At 52.0% G+C, this 18,065-nt stretch overlaps 1 protein-coding gene across 1 annotated transcript in view; it reads left to right on the top strand.

Annotated features, from left to right (window-relative positions):
• The window catches only part of LOC105482063 (lysyl oxidase like 2), a 99,146-nt gene that overhangs the window by 59,492 nt on the left and 21,589 nt on the right, over positions 1-18,065 (top strand). The window contains exons 5-7 of the mRNA XM_011741933.3: positions 4,675-4,897; positions 9,545-9,728; positions 16,854-17,005. Coding sequence (XP_011740235.3) covers positions 4,675-4,897; positions 9,545-9,728; positions 16,854-17,005 — 559 coding nt within the window. The remainder of the gene's footprint in view (positions 1-4,674; positions 4,898-9,544; positions 9,729-16,853; positions 17,006-18,065) is intronic.

Below are 18,065 nucleotides of genomic sequence, written 5' to 3' on the forward strand. Positions count from 1 at the left end.
TAACGGTTTGGCTGTGTCCCCACCCACATCTCATCTCGAACTGTAGCTCCCATAACCCCACATGTCGTGGGAGGGACCCAGTGGGAGGTAACTGAATCATGGGACTGGGTTTTTCCCATGCTATTCTCATGATGGTGAATAAGTCTCATGAGACCTGATGGTTTTATAAAGGCCAGTTCCCCTGCACACACGCTCTTGCCTGCTGTCATGTAAGACGTGCCTTTGCTCCTCCTTCACCTTCCGCCGTGATTGTGAGGCCTCCCCAGCCATGTGGAACTGTTGAGTTTTTTGAACCTCTTTCCTTTATATATTACCCAGGCTCAGGTATGTCCTTATTAGTAGCATGAGAATGGACTAATACCCCCCAGTTACCTGCACACACCCCAGAGGCCTCTGCAGCCACAGGTAGAGTCAGGGGCTCCTCACCAAGGGCTGCTCTCCGATTGGCTTGGCCATGGCACTGACTTCCACGTCGGGCTGGGGTGCAATGCATGTACCTTGAAGCTAATGAAGCTTAAACTTCAGGCCCCCATTCCTGGTGCCGGGAGGGAGCATTGTGTAGTCATGATTTTGTTCTCCCGAAAGTAGGATCTCAATACTGACATCATTTAATTGAAATGAGCTCTCTAAGCAGAGATTCTGCATTTAATGTTGCAGCTCAGAAAGTTAGAAAGGCCTCCAGCAGTTTGCTTGGTGGATCGACTGAAATGTGGACCAAAGTGTGGCCCACAGTGAGTAAGCAGAAATGCTGACCCTGCCTCTGTTGTGTGTAGAAGACAGAATTCAAAAGCTTAGGGAGGTTGAATGTTAGAATGGATCTTACCTTTAAGACCTCCTCACCCACACTGTCCTGAAGACACGCCTTTCACCTTGACGGTGAAAAGTAAATATATGAAAGGAGCCCCAGCCTCCTTGAGGAGCTGTGATCACTCTTCTCTGAAGGCCAGGACTCACAGCAGGAACAGCAGCCACTGAACCAGTGACCTGAATGCGATGGGAGTAATTGGCTTCAGGGTGGCAGGGGTCCCGTGGCTGTAGTACTACCAAAGGTGGACATGCTGACCTTATTGGACACTGGAGTCAAAGCAGCGATCAGTCTGACTGCTGCAGACCTGTGGTGTTGGCTGGTTGATCATGGTGTTCCTCGAAGTGAAATAGACAGGAAGCCTACTAAGTTCGTACTTAATAATCTGCATAAGCAGAAAAGTTCTAGGCCAAGCAAACAAAAGTCTATCCCGAATCATAAAAGCAGAGTCATGACCCCTCAATCCATTCCCATACTTGAGCCAGTTTTACCAGTTCTTGGATGAGGGAAAGGCTGGGTACCCTCAAGGAAGCACCCTGGTACCCTGCCAGAAATTTATACTGTATTCTTTCTCCCACTTCTCCAAAGGCACCTTTCACCAGGATGAGCATGCATTGGAGAAAAGGAAATAATCAGATCTTTCGGACTACTAGCCACTGGTTCTGAGCTTACACTAATTCTAAGAGACTGAGAACATCAAAGTGGGGGCTTATGGGGTTTTAGCTTAAGTCCATCTCAAATCCATCCTGTGCTATTTCCCCACTTCCAGAAAGCATCATGGAAATAGTTGTACTCAGCAGCTGGCAGGATCCCACATCTGCCTTCACTCTAGGTCAGGGTAGGACTCTTGGTTGAATCAGTCCAGCTCCGTGTTCTTCCTACAGCCCAGCTATTGGCCTAGCTGCCTCTTTCACAGGCAGGCTTCCCGCTCCACTCCACCCAAGGCTGCCTCACTCACTCCAGTCACCCCTCCAGTCTCCAGGCCTGGAGCCGGGTGGGCTGTCCACCACCCACCGAGGGCCTCCATCTGCAGCTCAGAAGCCTGTCCCCAGTGAAACACTGGGATGGAGGAGGGGAGAAGCGCCTCGGCAAGGCCTGAATGTGCTAGAGGGTCTGCAGCACATTCCTGGGGGCTGATGTCAGAGGGATCTGGGCTGCTGGGGACAGTTGTTTGCTGTGGGCTCTGCATTGTCCAGTTAGAACGCAGAACATCTGTTCCTGGAGAGGGTGGCGCTGACTGATGGCCAGAAGCAGAGGGGTTTTCCTGAGCCAAGGCAGGCGGTGAGGTCTGACCAATCCCCAAGCAGCTGGTGTTCCCCCCGAGTATCTTCTCCCGCCCCTTGTGGGGGCGTCATGGAACATGCTGTAGGCTTCCAAGTGCAGGGGCCTTGCAGGAAGTGTGTCGGGAGGGCAGTGGTTCCTGGAATTATTAATAGCCCTCCTGAGCAGTTCTCTGCTCTGGGCTGCCGCTGTGGTGAGCACGCACCCTGGATTTGCCAGGGTAGTGGATAGTCCTCGGCAAGATTCCGTGTCATTGCATTCACAGGCACACTAGAATTCTAACAAGTCTCAGATTTGGGTTAAGGAGAGATGATAACTGTGTCTGTAGGATTTGCCCCTCCTCTGTCTTCACACTCCATTCACACTGAGATAAAGGAGGTACTTCCAGGACTGCTTGCTGGACCAGCAGGGATGGGATCTCGCCTCTGCCCTGTCTTGGGGTCAGCCTGCCCAGCGAGTCCCCTCTGCTGGCTCCTTCTGGCGTCTCACTGGGTCCTGCCATGCAGGGACAAGCACATGGGCCCTGAAAAGCTGGGTTGGCATGAGCAGGCAGCAGGGCCTTCCTGGACCTCCTTTGTTTCGAATTCCACCATCATTCAGGGCCCAATTTAAAGTCTTCTCTTCCGTAAAGTCGTCTCTCATCACTCCAACCACGGAATCCCTCCCTCCTCTCACTCTTCTTTTTCTTTTTTTCTTTAACCAAATACAATTTTATTTATTTACTTATTTATTTCACAAACTCTTATGTAGCCCTTCCTACGTCTGGGCACTATTTTAAGTGACAAGTATTAACGAATTTAAACTGTCACCACAGGCCAGGCGCAGTGGCACATGCCTGTAATCCCAGCACTTTGGGAGACAGAGGTGGGTAGATCACCTGTGGTCAAGAGTTCAAGACCACCCTGGTCCCGGAAGACCTCAACCTCTCCAGAGTGCTAGCCTCTTCTTAAAGGGCCAGAGTCATCGGAACCCAGATGGGGTGAAGGGGTCTCCTGCCAAGGCCTCCTTACAATGATATGACTTTGCAGACATTTGGACACTACCTCCAAATACAGATTTATGGCCCGGCGTGGTGGCTCATGCCTATAATTCCCAATACTTTGGGAGGCCGAGGGAGGCAGATTACCTGAGGTTAGGAGTTCGAGACCAGCCTGGCCAACACAGTGAAACCCCGTCTCTACTAAAAATACAAAATTAGGCGGTGTGGTGGCAGGTACCTGTAATCCCAGTTACGCGGGAGGCTGAAGCAGGAGAATTGCTTGAACTTGGGAGGCGGAGGTTGCAGTGAGCCGAGATCGCACCAAAGCACTTGAGCCTGGGCGACAGAGTGAGACTCCATCTCAAAAAAAAAAACAACAAACAAATAAGTAAACAAACTATCATAACAATCTAGTGAAGTAGATACTATTACTACTTCTGATTTTGGACATGAGAAACTGAGGTACAGTATCCTTTTGTTAGCCAATCTATTAGTTATCAGTTGGTTACTGTTTCAGAAAAACAAAAAAACAGAAAACAAAAAACACTGAATTACCTGCATCCATATTCTGCCTTAAAAAAAAAAAGAAAAGAAACATACAAAGGAACACTTTGCCTGTGCTAGCAATACAGGCTAAGGGCTTCCCTAGGATATGGTACAGAGACAACCTCAACCTCACTCATCTTCCTGGGTGCAGGAAGCAGCAGTTTTGTTCCATTATAATTTCTACTGCTAGGCAGATTGTACTTTGATTCAGCAGATGGAGTAATTTAAGACTGTTTGCATTGCTTCTCATTGGAAATACAAATTTAATCTTGTATATCACTGGGAGAGTTTAGCAATCAGCTTGTACTGCTCATTGACAAAGAAAAATAAAGCTAAAGAATGACAACGGGCCGGGCGCATTGGCCCACGCCTATAATCCCAGCACTTTGGGAGGCCGAGGCAGGCAGATCACTTGAGATCAGGAGTTTGAGACCATCCTGGCCAACATGGCGAAACCCCGTCTCTATTAAAAATACAAAAATTAGCTTGGCATGGTGGTGGGTACCTGTAGTCCCAGCTACTCAGGAGGCTGAGGCATGAGAATTGCTTGAACCTGGGAGGCGGAGGTTGCAGTGATTACACCACTGCACTTCTGCCTGGGGGGATAGAGACTGTGTCTCAAAAAAAAAGAATGACAGCAAATTATGTTGGAATTATCTGAAGAGTTAGGGTAAACAAATGGTTTACCTTAGACTGTGAGGGGTTTTCTAGGACCAGGGATCTCACCTGTTTTAAATACCTTTGTGCATTCTGTATTCTTGGGCTTCATTATTATTATTACTTCACTACGTTGAGTGAGTCCTTTCTTTCCTAGAATGAAAGCTGCCTGAGGGCAGGAGGCCTTGTCCACACTCTGGGTCCTGTCCCCCAGTGCCCAGTGTGGCGCCTGGCGTTAGGAGGTGCTCAGTGAATGCTGGCTGAATGGACTGAGCTAGGACCCCTCTGTGAAGCAGGGCTGAGCTCCAGGAGCAGGGCCCAGTCTCTCTTGTTCTGCCTCGTTGCAGAAGGAATCAGGATAGGTGTCATGATGCCCTGATCACCTGTCCCCTCCCACCGTCTGCAGAATGTTTGCCTCACGGAGGAAACAGCGCTACTGGCCATTCTCCATGGACTGCACCGGCACAGAGGCCCACATCTCCAGCTGCAAGCTGGGCCCCCAGGTGTCACTGGACCCCATGAAGAATGTCACCTGTGAGAATGGGCTGCCGGCCGTGGTGAGTTGTGTGCCTGGGCAGGTCTTCAGCCCTGACGGACCCTCGAGATTCCGGAAAGCCTACAAGCCAGAGGTGAGGACAGGGCACGAGGTGTGGCCACTTGGCACCTGGAGGGGATGGGAGGGTGTTGAGGGAGTAGGCAGGATCCCCCAGGAGAGTGAGGAAGGGTGGCCTCAGCTGAGATCACCATCATGGCTGCTTTACTCTGAGACCTGAGCGCCCTCTGCAGGGAAGGACCATCTGGGGGAGAAGACTACCCTAGCATCAGTTGTCATAGGCTGTGCGCTGTCTGCTTACCCAGCAGGAACAGATGATGAAGGGTGTGCAACAGGGACCTGGTGCCCCTGCACAGTTCCCAAAGGAGAACTGGAAATGTGACCCAACTCTGAAAAGTACACGCAGCCAACGACACGTTTTCAAGCATGTTTGGTTTATTTTGCAACAGAAAGGATAACAATTTTAAAAAGCTCCCACCAAGGTAGAAAATCTGCCATTATCCTAAGTCATCCATACATTAGTCACATTATACTTATGTGAAACAGCACGTGTATGTGTATGAGTGTGTATTATGAGTGTGTGGGGGGGTGTGAGTGTGGGGGGTGTGTATGAGTGTGTGTATGAGTGTGCGGGGGTATGTATGTGTGGGGGTGTATGAGTGTGTGGGGGGGTGTGGGCGTGTATATGAGTGTGTGGGGGTATATATGAGTGTGTGTGGGGGTGTGAGTGGGGGGTGTGTGTATGTGGGGGTATGTGTGTGTGTGGGTGTGTGTGTGGGGGGTTTGGGAGTGTGTGGGGGTGAGTGTGTGGGGGTGTGGGTGTGGGGATGTGTGTGGGGGGGTGTGGGTGTGTGTGGTGGATGTGTGTGAGGGTGTGGGTGTGTGTGTGTGGGGGTGTGTGTGGGTATGAGTGTGTGTGGGGAGGTGTGTGTGTGGGGAGGTGTGTGTGGGGGGTGTGTGAGTGTGTGGGGTGTGTGTGCAGTTGTGTGTGTGGGGGGCTGTGAGTGTGTGGGGGTGTGTGTGTGGAGGGTGTATGTGGGGGGCTGTGTGGGAGTGTGTGTGTGGGGGGGTGTGTGGGGGTATGTGAGTGTGGGGCTGTGTGCGGAGGTGTGTGTGTGTGGGGGTGTGTGTCAGGGTGTGTGTAGGGCTGTGTATGGGGGGGTGAGTGTGTGGGGGTATGTGAGTGTGGGACTGTGTGGGGGTGTGTGTGTAGGGGTGTGAGTGTGTGGGGTTGTGTGTGTGGGGGGTGTGTGTGTGGGGGAGGTGTGTGAGTGTGTGGGGGGTGTGTGAGTGTGTGGGGCTGTGTGTGTGTGGGGTGTGTGTGGGGGGGGTGTGTGTGTGTCGGGGTGTGTGAGTGTGGGGCTGTGTGTGTGTGGGGATGTGTGAGTGTGTGTGGGGGTGGGTGTGGGGGGGTGTGTGTATGGGGGTGTGTGTGAGTGTGTGGGCGTGTGTGAATGTGTGGAACCGTGTGTGAGTGTATTCCTAAAATGTAGATGAACATCTTCCCATATAAAGTAACAGCCCCATTTCAATGGGCCGATTTCTTTTTTTTTTTTTTTTTTTTTTTTTTTTGAGACAGAGTTTCACTCTTGTTGCCAGGCTGGAGTGCAATGGCATGATCTCTGCTCACTGCAACCTCTGGCTCCTGGATTCACGCAATTCTCCTGCCTCGGCCTCCCGAGTAGCTGGAATTATAGGCACCCGCCACCATGCCTTGCTAATGTTTATATTTTTAGTAGAGACGGGGTTTCACCATGTTTGCCAGGCTGGTCTTGAACTCCTGACCTCAGATGGCCCACCCGCCTTGGCCTCCCAAAGTGCTAGGATCACAGACATGAGCCACCATGCCTGGCCTAACGGGCCGATTTTCTAGAACAAGTAAAGTACCCCAACCATGGTAGGCTTGACCCAGCCTCTGAAAAAGAGCAGGTGCCCTATCTGTCTCTTCTTGATTCGCTTTTCTTTCTCCTCCTCTTCCTTCTTCCTGTATCCATCAAAGGGTCTCTGTGATTTCTGTGTTCAGGAAACAGCTACTATCTGGTGAGTGGGTGGGAACAGCAACTGGGAAGAGGAGAGGGAGGGATAGGAGAAGTGACTGATCATTTCTCAGGGGCTGGTTCCCTGTGCCAGGTAAAACCCCAGTATTTAGTGCACTGTGTGCTGACTCAGCATGAGTAGACGAGACAGCATCTGATTAGCGTGATGGTCGTAGTAATCATCACCTTGGCAGGGGTGAGTTCCAGGTGGGCTGTCACCAAGTCGGGGGTAAGAGGGAGCCAGAGCAGGGAGAAGAGCTCTGGGGTGGGGCAGAGAGTGTATCAACCAGGTGTGTCAGCCGGGTCCAGGCAGCTGAGCAGAAGCAGCAGAGGCTGAGCCAACCAGCCTTCCCCCAACCATGCCCTTTGTCTCCTCTCCTCTACCCTCCCTCCTTCCCCTCTCCCCTCTGCGGTCTCCCCTCTTTGTTGAGACCTGCTCTGGAAAGGAGGTGATTACACTCCTCCAATAGAAAAGGGACACCATGACAAGAGCTGGATAAACCACACTGGGCACCCCCCTTCCCGGGCTTGGTGGTGATTTGAACAAAAGACCGAGCCTTCAGTGAGGGGAGCAGAATGCATGCTGCGAGCCCAGCCCTCCTCAGCCAGAGGGAGTGGGAACTATTAGGAGTAACTTCCTGGCACTTTCAGGAGGCCCTGCCTCCTCTGTCCCCTCAAGGGCCTCTGAAGAGCACAGAGGTGACCACACCATCATATGTGTGCCTCCAGGACATACCTGGACAGCGCCACTTCCCCCTCCTCCGACAGTCAGCCCACCACCCCCTAAACCTCCATGCCCCCTGTGTGTGATTTCATGGCCACAGCCTTTCCACAGCCTCAGCCTGAGCCTCTGAGCTTTCCTTGTGTGTCATCCAGAATACCAGATCCTACTGTCTTGGAATTCCTCTACTGTGCGGTTTAAAAAAAAGGAATCAAGTTCATACCAAACCAATTAAAACAGAGCGAGCGTGCCTTACATCATATTTTCCCTTGGTTTCTTTCTTTCCTCTGGGGCCAGCCGACTGCTTGGCCACTACCGGGCTGGAGCGAGGTTATTGGACACTCTGCCTCCATTAAGCTTAGGTCATGGATGGTCCACTCTGTGGGAAGACAGCTTGGGAAGGGAGGTCAGGGAAGCAGGAGGCCACCATTCTGCAGAAAACAGAGCTTGGAGCCAGCCAGCAGTTATACTCGTTTTGCTCTGTTTGGGGTGTTCTTTCAAAGCTAGGATAAAAGATCCTGCAGCCACTGAGCGTTTTCCCCTTTCTTCTTCTCCCCATGCTGCCAGAGTCAGGGCAGTCCCTGAGGTCTGTAAATCTGGGTGCTGTCCCAGCACCCCACCCTGCCATGGCCAGCCCCAAGGTACAGTTGGTGGAGAGGCAAGTTCTTGTATGATGCCATCCCCCTCAACGTAGCTGGTGGACGTGAATGCTTGAAAAGGTCACCTCCACCCAGGCCTGTCTCGGCCTGGCCATCAATGGTAGGGTGAAGGCAGTTATGGGCTGAGGACAACATAGGCCAGGACAGGCAATGACTCTGGTCTGAGGTGACACACTTAGAATGGCTACACAGTCTTCCTCACTCCCTCTGTGGAGTGGAATTGAGCATCAGCAGTAGCTGAGAGCCTCACAGGCTTCTGAGCCTCCTCCAAAACACACACGCGCATACATGCAGCATGCATGCAGGTGAGCTTGCACACACATGAGCCACACATGCACGTGCATGCACACACATGCAGAGAAACAGATGCAAACCCAGGTATGTGGACAGCTGGAGTCAAGTGACCCAGCTCCCATCTTGTAAGACATGATCCACTGTGACCAAGACGTAGAGAGTGTCTTACTCCTGTCTAACTCAGTAAAGCCCACAAAGAGATGAAAGCTGCCAGACTGTCAGTGAACACTAGGGGTGTTCAAACTGTAATTCTCCACCCTCTCTGCATAGCCGGTTGGCTGCATCTTCTGGAGTCAGGCCAGCTGGGACTTGGAGTCAAATCCGGGGAGGCTGGGCATGCCCCCAGCCCTGGGACAAATCAGTGTGAGGCTCCCCATCCATTCTGTGAGTCGTGACTGTGTGAAGCTTGGCTTTCCAGCTCCCTGTCTTCCCGTTCTCCTGTCTGCTCCCTCCTGCCTCTGGTTGCTGTGCATAGCAGAATCGTTCCAGTGCCTGCCTACTACTGTGGAGTCTCCGCAGGCCTAGACTGTAGCACCGTGTTATAAGCAAGGTTGATCCAAACTTGCTTAGAAGCAACCTACGTTGTTATAAGAAAGAATTATGATCCATTTGGAATCTGCAGACTTTGGAGGATAGGCGCTTCTTTCTCTAGCTCTAAAGCATGAGGCTCTGGAGTTGGTGGGGAAAGTGCTGATGGAAGGTTGTGCCACGCATAGGTTGGGGTGATGAGTGATTGACAGTCCCCGATGGGCTCCCCAGGGGACCAGGACAGAAGATCCATGCGAGGGCTGCAAAGGGAGCTTGCACCAGAGCTGTCTCGGTAGAGGAAGCTCCCACAGCCCGACACACCCATGACACACACACACACACATCCATACATCAAGCACAGTTGCAGCTCTCAGACAGTGCCTGGCCTGGGAACAGGGTGGCGGTGAAGGGAGGGGGAGGGGACAGTGGTCACCCGCTGAACGTGCATCAGCATCTGTACTCAGCAGGACCGTGTGTCTCTTTAGCAACCCCTGGTGCGACTGCGAGGCGGTGCCTACATCGGGGAGGGCCGCGTGGAGGTGCTCAAAAATGGAGAATGGGGGACCGTCTGCGACGACAAGTGGGACCTGGTGTCGGCCAGTGTGGTCTGCAGAGAGCTGGGCTTTGGGAGTGCCAAAGAGGCAGTCACTGGCTCCCGACTGGGGCAAGGTAAGGAATGGGGAGGCTAGAGGGGGCCTCTCTTGCCGGGAGCATGGTGCCGGGAGCATGGTGCCGTGAGCACAGCCTGGCTGCTGGCCGTGAGCTCTCGGGCAGTCCTCACTTTCCCTCCTCCCTTTGGCGGCTGCCTAGGAGAGAATCCCAGGCCTCTCCCTAGACAGAGCTGAAAGGGGCCTTAGAGAACATTGAGACCCTATTTTATGGATTTGGAAGCTAAGGCCCAAAAAGCAGAGTAAACGTCCAAGGTGAGATAACATATTAGTGGCCAATGAATACTCCCCCGTAGATCTCCCAGCTCCTAACCCACTGATCTCTGCTGCCCCACCAAAAAAGCGGGGTTCTCAGGCCCCTCCTGCAGGAGAGGGCTCCGAGTTCACCAGACTGAACCACTCTGTACAACAAAAGGACCAAATGCCATCTTACTTTTCCTCCCCGGAGCAGCCCTGCACACAGTCCCTGCCTGACAGCAGAGAAAGGGAACAAGATGCCGCCCTCCGGATGTCCTCAGACTCATTAAGAAAGGGCCTGCTTTTTATTAACTGTCCTGAACAAATCTTTCATGTGAGCAAAAAAACAGAAGGAAAGGAGGCTTTCAAGTGGGTCCCTTGGTGGAAAGTGATGTTGCAGCTAGAAGATGACACAGAAGAGGCCATTTCCCCTCCCCAGGAAGCCTCACGAACACCACTTATCCTTGCGAACCTTGGTCATTGAACAGGAGGGGTTTTTTTTTTTTTTTTTTTTTTTGAGACGGAGTCTCGCTCTGCTGCCCAGGCTGGAGTGCAGTGGCCGGATCTCAGCTCACTGCAAGCTCCGCCTCCCGGGTTCACGCCATTCTCCTGCCTCAGCCTCCCGAGTAGTTGGGACTACAGGCGCCCGCCACCGCGCCCAGCTAGTTTTTTTTGTATTTTTTTAGTAGAGACGGGGTTTCACCGTGTTAGCCAGGATGGTCTCGATCTCCTGACCTCGTGATCCGCCCGTCTCGGCCTCCCAAAGTGCTGGGATTACAGGCTTGAGCCACCGCGCCCGGCCCACAGGAGGGGTTTTTACCCCAAACAGACTGTGCAGTCTAGGAGTGCCCAGCCCTCCCCGAGACAACTGTGACTTGAGCGAGAGAAGTCCTAGTCATTTCCTGGAATTTTTTCAGCCTTGACCAGCAGGGAGGCCACTGCAGACCGTCGGCTGCTATGGCTGGGAAGGGATGGGTAGGAAGCAGAATGGGCTACAGACACGGGGTGGGGTGGCCTGTCCAGTGGGGAGGGGATATTTCCATAGTGTCAGATGTCGGGCCATCACCCCACAGAAAGGAATGTGGTGAGGTCACTGATCACAGCCTGGAGGAAATGATAGTCCTCACTAGCCCAGGGCCTGACACCACATCCAGTGGTTTTTGGTGTGAGGCTCTAGAATCCTGCATTGAACTTAGCCTCCAGCTGAGTCAAAGACCGTGGAGCTTTCCCCCTTCTAGAAGTGGAGCTCATCTGTCTAGTGCCATTGGTTGTTTCCTTCTTCGGCGTCCCCACATCCTGGCCTGCAATTGGTCAGCTCTTACAGGGTCTCCGGATGTTGGAAGGAGGCCTGCATTCCAGAGGCCTGGAGAGAGTCCTGAAATCATGGACAGTACTGCTGGAGAGACCTCAGGTCCTGTAGTGCAAGAGACGCAAGTCTGAGGTCACCCCAATCGTTGCTGGCAGAGAAAGACTGAAAGCCAAGTCTTCTAACTCTCAGACGTGGGCCTCTTCCTTATGCCCACCTTGGCCCAGTCCTGTTCACATTCAGAATGTCTCTGCCTCTATTCTCCAGTCTGTGCAAGCTTCCAGGTGTACACTGAAGTTTGGGGGTCTGGGGTGTACTCTGAGTCACATTGTGCCACCTGGCAGCTTCCACTGGGCCATATAACAGTGCTCCTTCCCTGGGCACGGTGAGCTCCTCAGGATCCCCTGGATCTTTTTTTGAAGCAGAGTCTCACTCAGTCACCCAGTTCAGTGGTGCGATCTCAGCTCACTGCAACCTCCGCCTCCCGGGTTCAAGCAGTTCTCCTGCCTTAGCCTCCCAAGTAGCTGGGATTATGGGTGTGCACCACCATACCCAGCTAATTTTTGTATTTTTAGTAGAGACGGGGTTTCACCATGTTGGCCAGGCTGGTGTCGAACTCCTGACCTCAAGTGATTCACCCACCTCAGTCTCCCAAAGTGCTGGGATTACAGACATGAGCCACTGCACTCGGCCTCCCTGGATCTTGACTATCCCTGCAGTTATTTACTGATTGGCCAACGTGTGGGTTTGTGCTCTCCCAGGGCCTACAGGACAGAGTCCACTCATTCTGAGGAATAAACAGGCCCTCGATGACATAAACATTCCATTTATCATGGGTGTGTGCTATGTGACCTTATTATTTCACTGCCCAGAGCAGCCAGAGGTTTCCAGGGGCCTGCAGAACTCTGGGAGAAAGAGGCATTTGGCATTTTTGATGCTGTCCTGGAAAGAACCAGTGGATGATTGATCATCTCCTGTCATGCTGGGCGGGGTAACTCCAGTAGGCAGAAAGGGAAAAGTACCACATTTAATATCAAGTCACAGAGCAGACAGGGTCAGCCCCTCAGCCCTGGCTCTAGCCGACGGACTCAGTGACCACACCCACAGCCAGGAGGCATGAAAGAGCAACGACTGGGAGTCAGGCAATCTGAGTCCTCCTCCCTGCCTGGCCACCTGCTTGCTTGGTGACCTTGAGCAACCTTCTGGGCCTCAGATTCTTCACTGTGAAACAAGGTGACTGGACGCACAGCACCTGCAGCTCTGACTGGCTCCAGCCTCACCAGCATAGATGTGAGGTCCTGGTCAGGCTCTGCTCTCTGTGCCTCAGGACTCCCGCCCACATCGGGACTCCAACTGCCTGTTGGTGCCTCCACCTCCCTGCAAGGCTGCGTGCCACATTAGGGCGTTCCTGTTTCTGTATCTCTGTGTCCTTAGTGCCGAGGCTGCCAGCACGCAGCGCTCCAGAGCTGTTGACGTTGTAAAGAATGAATGAATGTGTTCTAGTTGAATCAGTAGGGTCAGCAGAACAAATACTTGGTGAAGAAGTTACAGCATTAGACAAGTTCCAACACTAGACCAGTGCTGTCTGATAGAAACAGAACAGGACTCACGCCTGTAATCCCAGGACTTTGGGAAGCAACAGGCAGGAGGATCACTTGAGCCTGGGAGTTCAAGACCAGCCTCGTCAACATAGTGAGACCCCCCCCTTTACAAAAATTTTTTTTAAATTAGCCAGGCATAGGCTGGGTGCGGTGGCTCACACCTGCAATCCCAGCACTTTGGGAGGCTGAGGCAGGCAGATCATGAGGTCAGGAGAGTGAGACCATCCTGGCTAACATGGTGAAACCCTGTCTTCACTAAAAGTACAAAAAAGTAGCATGGTGGCGGGCGCCTGTGGTCCCAACTACTCAGGAGGCTGAGGCAGGAGAATAGCGTGAACCCGGGAGGCGGAGCTTGCTGTGAGCTGAGATCGTGCCACTGCACTCCATCCTGGGCGGCAGAGGGAGACTCTGTCAGAAAAGAAAAGGAAAGAAAAATTAGCCGGCATGGTGGCACACACCTGTGGTCCCAGCTGCTCTGAAGGCTGAGGTGGGAGGATCACTTGAGCCCGGGAGGTAGGCTGCAGTGAACCATGATCACATCACTGCTCTCCAGCTTGGGTGACATAGCGAGACTCTGTCTCTCAAAAAGAAACGAAATAGAACAGGAACCTCGCATGTAACTTTGCATTTTCTAGTAGCCACAATTTTAAAAAGATGATATTAACTTTAATAACGTATTTTCTTTAAACCAGTGTATCCAAAATATTATTTCAACATGTAATCAATATGAATGCTATTAGTGAGATCATTTGCATATTTGGTGCTAAGTCTTTGAAATCCAGGATGTATTTGACACTTACCAGACATCTCAGTTTGTCTGCATCCCTGAGTAGACAAACTGGCTGGCTACATTTCAAGTGCTCCATAGCCACATGCGGCTGGTGGCTCCTGTACTGGAGGGGGCAGCTCCCCAGTTTTACAGCAGTGGCTTGAAAACCCTTTTGCATGCAATCCCCAAGAAGGAATGCATGTGACATGTAAAACTCCAGCAAAGGTTTTCTAAACAAGAGCTTAGCTTTACAACATGCAGAACCCGTGACATGTCCTGTTCTGTTCTCTTGTGCCTCCTACAATCTGATTGTAACCAGCTTAGTTGACAGTTCAGCCCACTCATTGGCCTGGACCCATGGAAGCCAAAACACTGCTCTATGATATTAGACGTGGCTTTTCCACCAAGCCCTAATTCTGCCTCAAGCCTCCTGGTCACCTAGGCCAGGGTTTGTATGTGGAGAACAACAGAGCCAAGGTGGAGACGGGGAAGGCACCGTGAGGAGGAGCAATTCAGGGGTGCTCCAGAACCCAGGAGTAGGTGACAGCTGCAGGTCAAGGTGCCGAATGCCAAGCCCAGGTCAGCAGAAGGAACCAGAAGCCCACAGACGCCATGGGCACGCTGAAGCCAGATGCCCAGTCCAGTGTCCTTTGGAGCATCTTCCACCCCCTGCCCAACCCCCCACGGAACTCAATGGGGCAGGAAGAGGGTGAGCCATGCTGGGCCTCTTTCTCTGTGCCCTTCCTTGGATGCACCATGGGTATATGTGCTTCAGGAGGGAGGCCCTGCCCCCCGAGGCCTCGTCCCCAGATGTCTGAGACAGCCACACAAGTTTACATAGAAGTTCAGCCAGAAGGAGACCAACCAGTTGAGTCTGAGGCGTGCTAGGCTCTTAAGTTGGCTTTACCTATCCTGTCCAGTCTTGAGCTCTAGTCTTAGCAATCCACAAACATTGGTTGAGTGCTCTTCAGCCTGGATCTTGGAAAGGAGAATTCATTTATTCCACAAATACTCCACTCTCCAGGAGCTCATGTCAAGTGGGAGAAATAAGAAATAACCTTAATCAGGCCAGGCATGGTGGCTCAATGCCCGTAATCCCAGCACTTTGGGAGGCCAAAGCGGGCAGATCACAAGGTCAAGAGATCGAGACCATCCTGGCCAACATGGTGAAACCCCGTGTGTACTAAAAACACAAAAATTAGCTGGGCGTGGTGGTGTGCACCTGTATTTCCAGCCACTCAGGAGGCTGAGGCAGAAGAATCTCTGGAACCTGGGGGGCGGAGGTTGCAGTGAACTGGGACTATGCCATTGCACTCCAGCCTGGTGACAGAGTGAGACTCCATCTCAAGATTAAAAAAAAGAAGAAGAAGAAGAAATAATCTTAGTCAGAAATAACTTACACTAACAAATAGATGATCTAGAAGACATAATACTGAAAATGCCCACCATTTACTGAGTCCCTAGTCATTTGACATACTTAGACACTTCATTCCCCATAATCTTAACCTGGGCCGGGCGCAGTGGCTCACGCCTGTAATCCCAGCACTTTGGGAGGACAAGGCGGGCAGATCACTTGAGGTCAGGAGTTAGAGACCAGCCTGGCTAACATGGGGAAACCCCATCTCTACTAAAAATACAAAAATCAGCTGGGCACGGTGGCACACACTTGTAGTCCCAGCTACTTGGGAAGCTGAGGCAGGAGAATTGCTTGAACCTGGGAGGCGGAGGTTGCAGTGAGCCGAGATCACATCACTGCACTCCAGCCTGGTAACCGAGCAAAACTTTGTTCCCCCCCCCAAAAAAAAATCCCAACCTGGCAAAACACATATTATAATTAATTGGCCTTTTACAGATGAGGAAGGTAGAGGTAAAGCTTTATCACTCTCCAAGGATTCAACCTAATCTTCAACCTCAAGCTGAATTCAGTCTCACGCTGCCTGCCCAGTTCATTGCCGCTTGAGCAAGATGTGTAACAAGCAGAAGTTCAGACAAGTGGGAGTTCTTTCAAGCTGCACCACGAAGGAGGATGGAGGTTTTTCTTCAAGGCAGGCTTCTCCTTAGATGGAGGCAGAAAGAGGGCAGTCCAGGAGGCAGGAGACAGTGAGGGCTTCCCTAGAGGGAGGAGAGCTCGGGCGTTTGGACCAGATCAGCCCAGCTGTTTCCCAGACAGAACCTTGTGCTCTTTCCCAACATGCGGTTTTCTCTCCTGACTGTCTCTGTGCCCATGAGCTGTGGGCCTTGCTTGCTTCCTGGGCTCTGATTAGGATCGATGCCTTGTCACAGCCTTTCCATGCTAGTCCTTCGATGCTTCCAGCCGCCATCACCAATGCGTTTTTATGCATTTTATAACATTCCAAGGAATTGGAAGCATCATTTATGAATTTCCAAGGAAATAGAAACTTGGCTCCTGCCTGCTAATATGGGTTGATCTAGAAGTCGGTTTTTGGCCTCAGTAAGCCTCGATACCAGCTGTCTCCAGAACCCCCCGGCAGAGTCAGGGGCCTCCTTTGAGCCCCAGAGCACCTGTTGTGAACTTCATCTTTGTTACTGACCACGTCAGTAACACAAGCCTTTGTGTAAGTTCTGCCTCCCCCGGGAACTGGGAGCTTTTCGGGGCAGGGGCCTGCCTTACCCATCTTTGAATCCATAGCCCCTAGCAGGGAGGCAGAGGGTAACAGGCGTGGTATCTATGCCTGTATCACTAGCTCCTGAGTACTGGACTGTGCTCTGTGATTTCCCTTCACTCCATCCATACCTTTATTTTTAAAATCCCTTTTTCTAACTCAATCCAATTTGTACATGCCATCTGTTTCTTGCAGGGACCCTTACAGATACAGCAGTAGTCGTACCTTTGAGATTCATAAATGCATGGAACATTAAAGTCGGGAAGGAAACGTATACTTCTAGTCCAATTCCTTTGGACTAGAAAAAGAATGAGAGAAAAGTGGTATTCAGAGAGGCTGAGTGATCAGCCAAGGTCACACAGCAAATTAGTAGCAAACTTTATTTGCTCTTATGGGATAAGTGAATCCCAAGAGAATTGGCACTGTTCTGTCTGGAGAGAAGAGGCTTGGGTCACTGAGCTGATTATGAGAGGCAGTGGGGAGAGTTCTGAGGATGGGAGAGGCATGTTGTTATTGTCCGGCCTTTCTTGCCGATCCAGAAAGTTTCCTTCCAAAGCTTTCATAGCGCCTGTTTATTGTCCCTCTGCAGGGATTGGACCCATCCACCTCAACGAGATCCAGTGCACGGGCAATGAGAAATCCATCATAGACTGCAAGTTCAACGCCGAGTCTCAGGGCTGCAACCACGAGGAGGACGCTGGTGTGAGATGCAACACCCCTGCCATGGGCTTGCAGAAAAAGGTGAGGGGACTGGACACCTCGAGGGGACTATAACTGAGGCCACAGAAAGTATAGCCACAGAGCTCTGGGGTGAACCCAGGAAGTGACCAGGCACTGCTGCTAGTACTGCTGCAGACATTGCCACTTGGCATTTGCAATGTTTCGTTCCCCCTCTGAACTTCGGGCCTGGCCTTGGCCTGGCAGCAGGCGCAAGCCCCTGTGTGCAATGTGAGCTGGAAAGGCCCTGCCTCCTTGCATGTTAACATCTGAGTTGAGTTACCTCACCTCTGCCTCACCACCTCCAAAGACAGGCGTGGGACCGGCTAGCCACAACCTTATCAAAACACGGTGCAGCCTGGCTGTGCTCCGCTGGCTGGAGGCGTTCTGTTTTCTCTATTCATGTTCAGAAAAAAAACTGGGCTGCCACACACTTCGCTCCCTTCTTTAAAACTCTGTGCTGCTGCCACTGAGAACCAAAGGAACAGGAAAAGGGAAATGCCTGGGCTGCTTTAAGAGACTTGGAGAGGGCCTGACCTTCCCTGGCATCCTCCTTGGGTGAGGAGGTGGAGAGGGTGAGGACAGAGGCTCCTGGCTGACCATGAAGTCCCATAGGCTCCATTGTCATCGGTGAGGTTAGACCCCGCTCACCAGAAAGCCACACGGTTTCCACGATGCTGGCGCCCCGCGTGGGGCCCTGGGAGTGGCAAGCTGGGTCCTTTGCTGAGTTAGAACTGCATGCCAGCTACACTGTGCGCTGCAGTCTAATCTAGAAAATGAGAAAAGCCCCCCAGTGTGTGAAGTGTCCAGATTCCTTCCGGAACAGTCAACCCTTCTCTCTGTCATGGAGGCCATTGCAGGCCTGGTCAGCCTTAACGTCTTGGAGCCTTGGGAAGTGCCCTTGATGACCACATGTTTTCCTGGCCCCAGAGGCAACGAGGCAGCCACATTCTGCAGCCAGAGCCTCTGAGACTTGCCTTGGCTTTAGGACCTAGAACAGGAACACTGCTCTGGCTCAGGCAAGAGATGAGGGAGGGTAGGGAAGGACTGGAGGAAAGTGGATGCATTGCAGAGAGACGAGAGA

This window comes from Macaca nemestrina, chromosome 8 (assembly GCF_043159975.1).
Source record: "Macaca nemestrina isolate mMacNem1 chromosome 8, mMacNem.hap1, whole genome shotgun sequence".
In the NCBI taxonomy this organism is placed as follows: domain Eukaryota; kingdom Metazoa; phylum Chordata; class Mammalia; order Primates; family Cercopithecidae; genus Macaca; species Macaca nemestrina.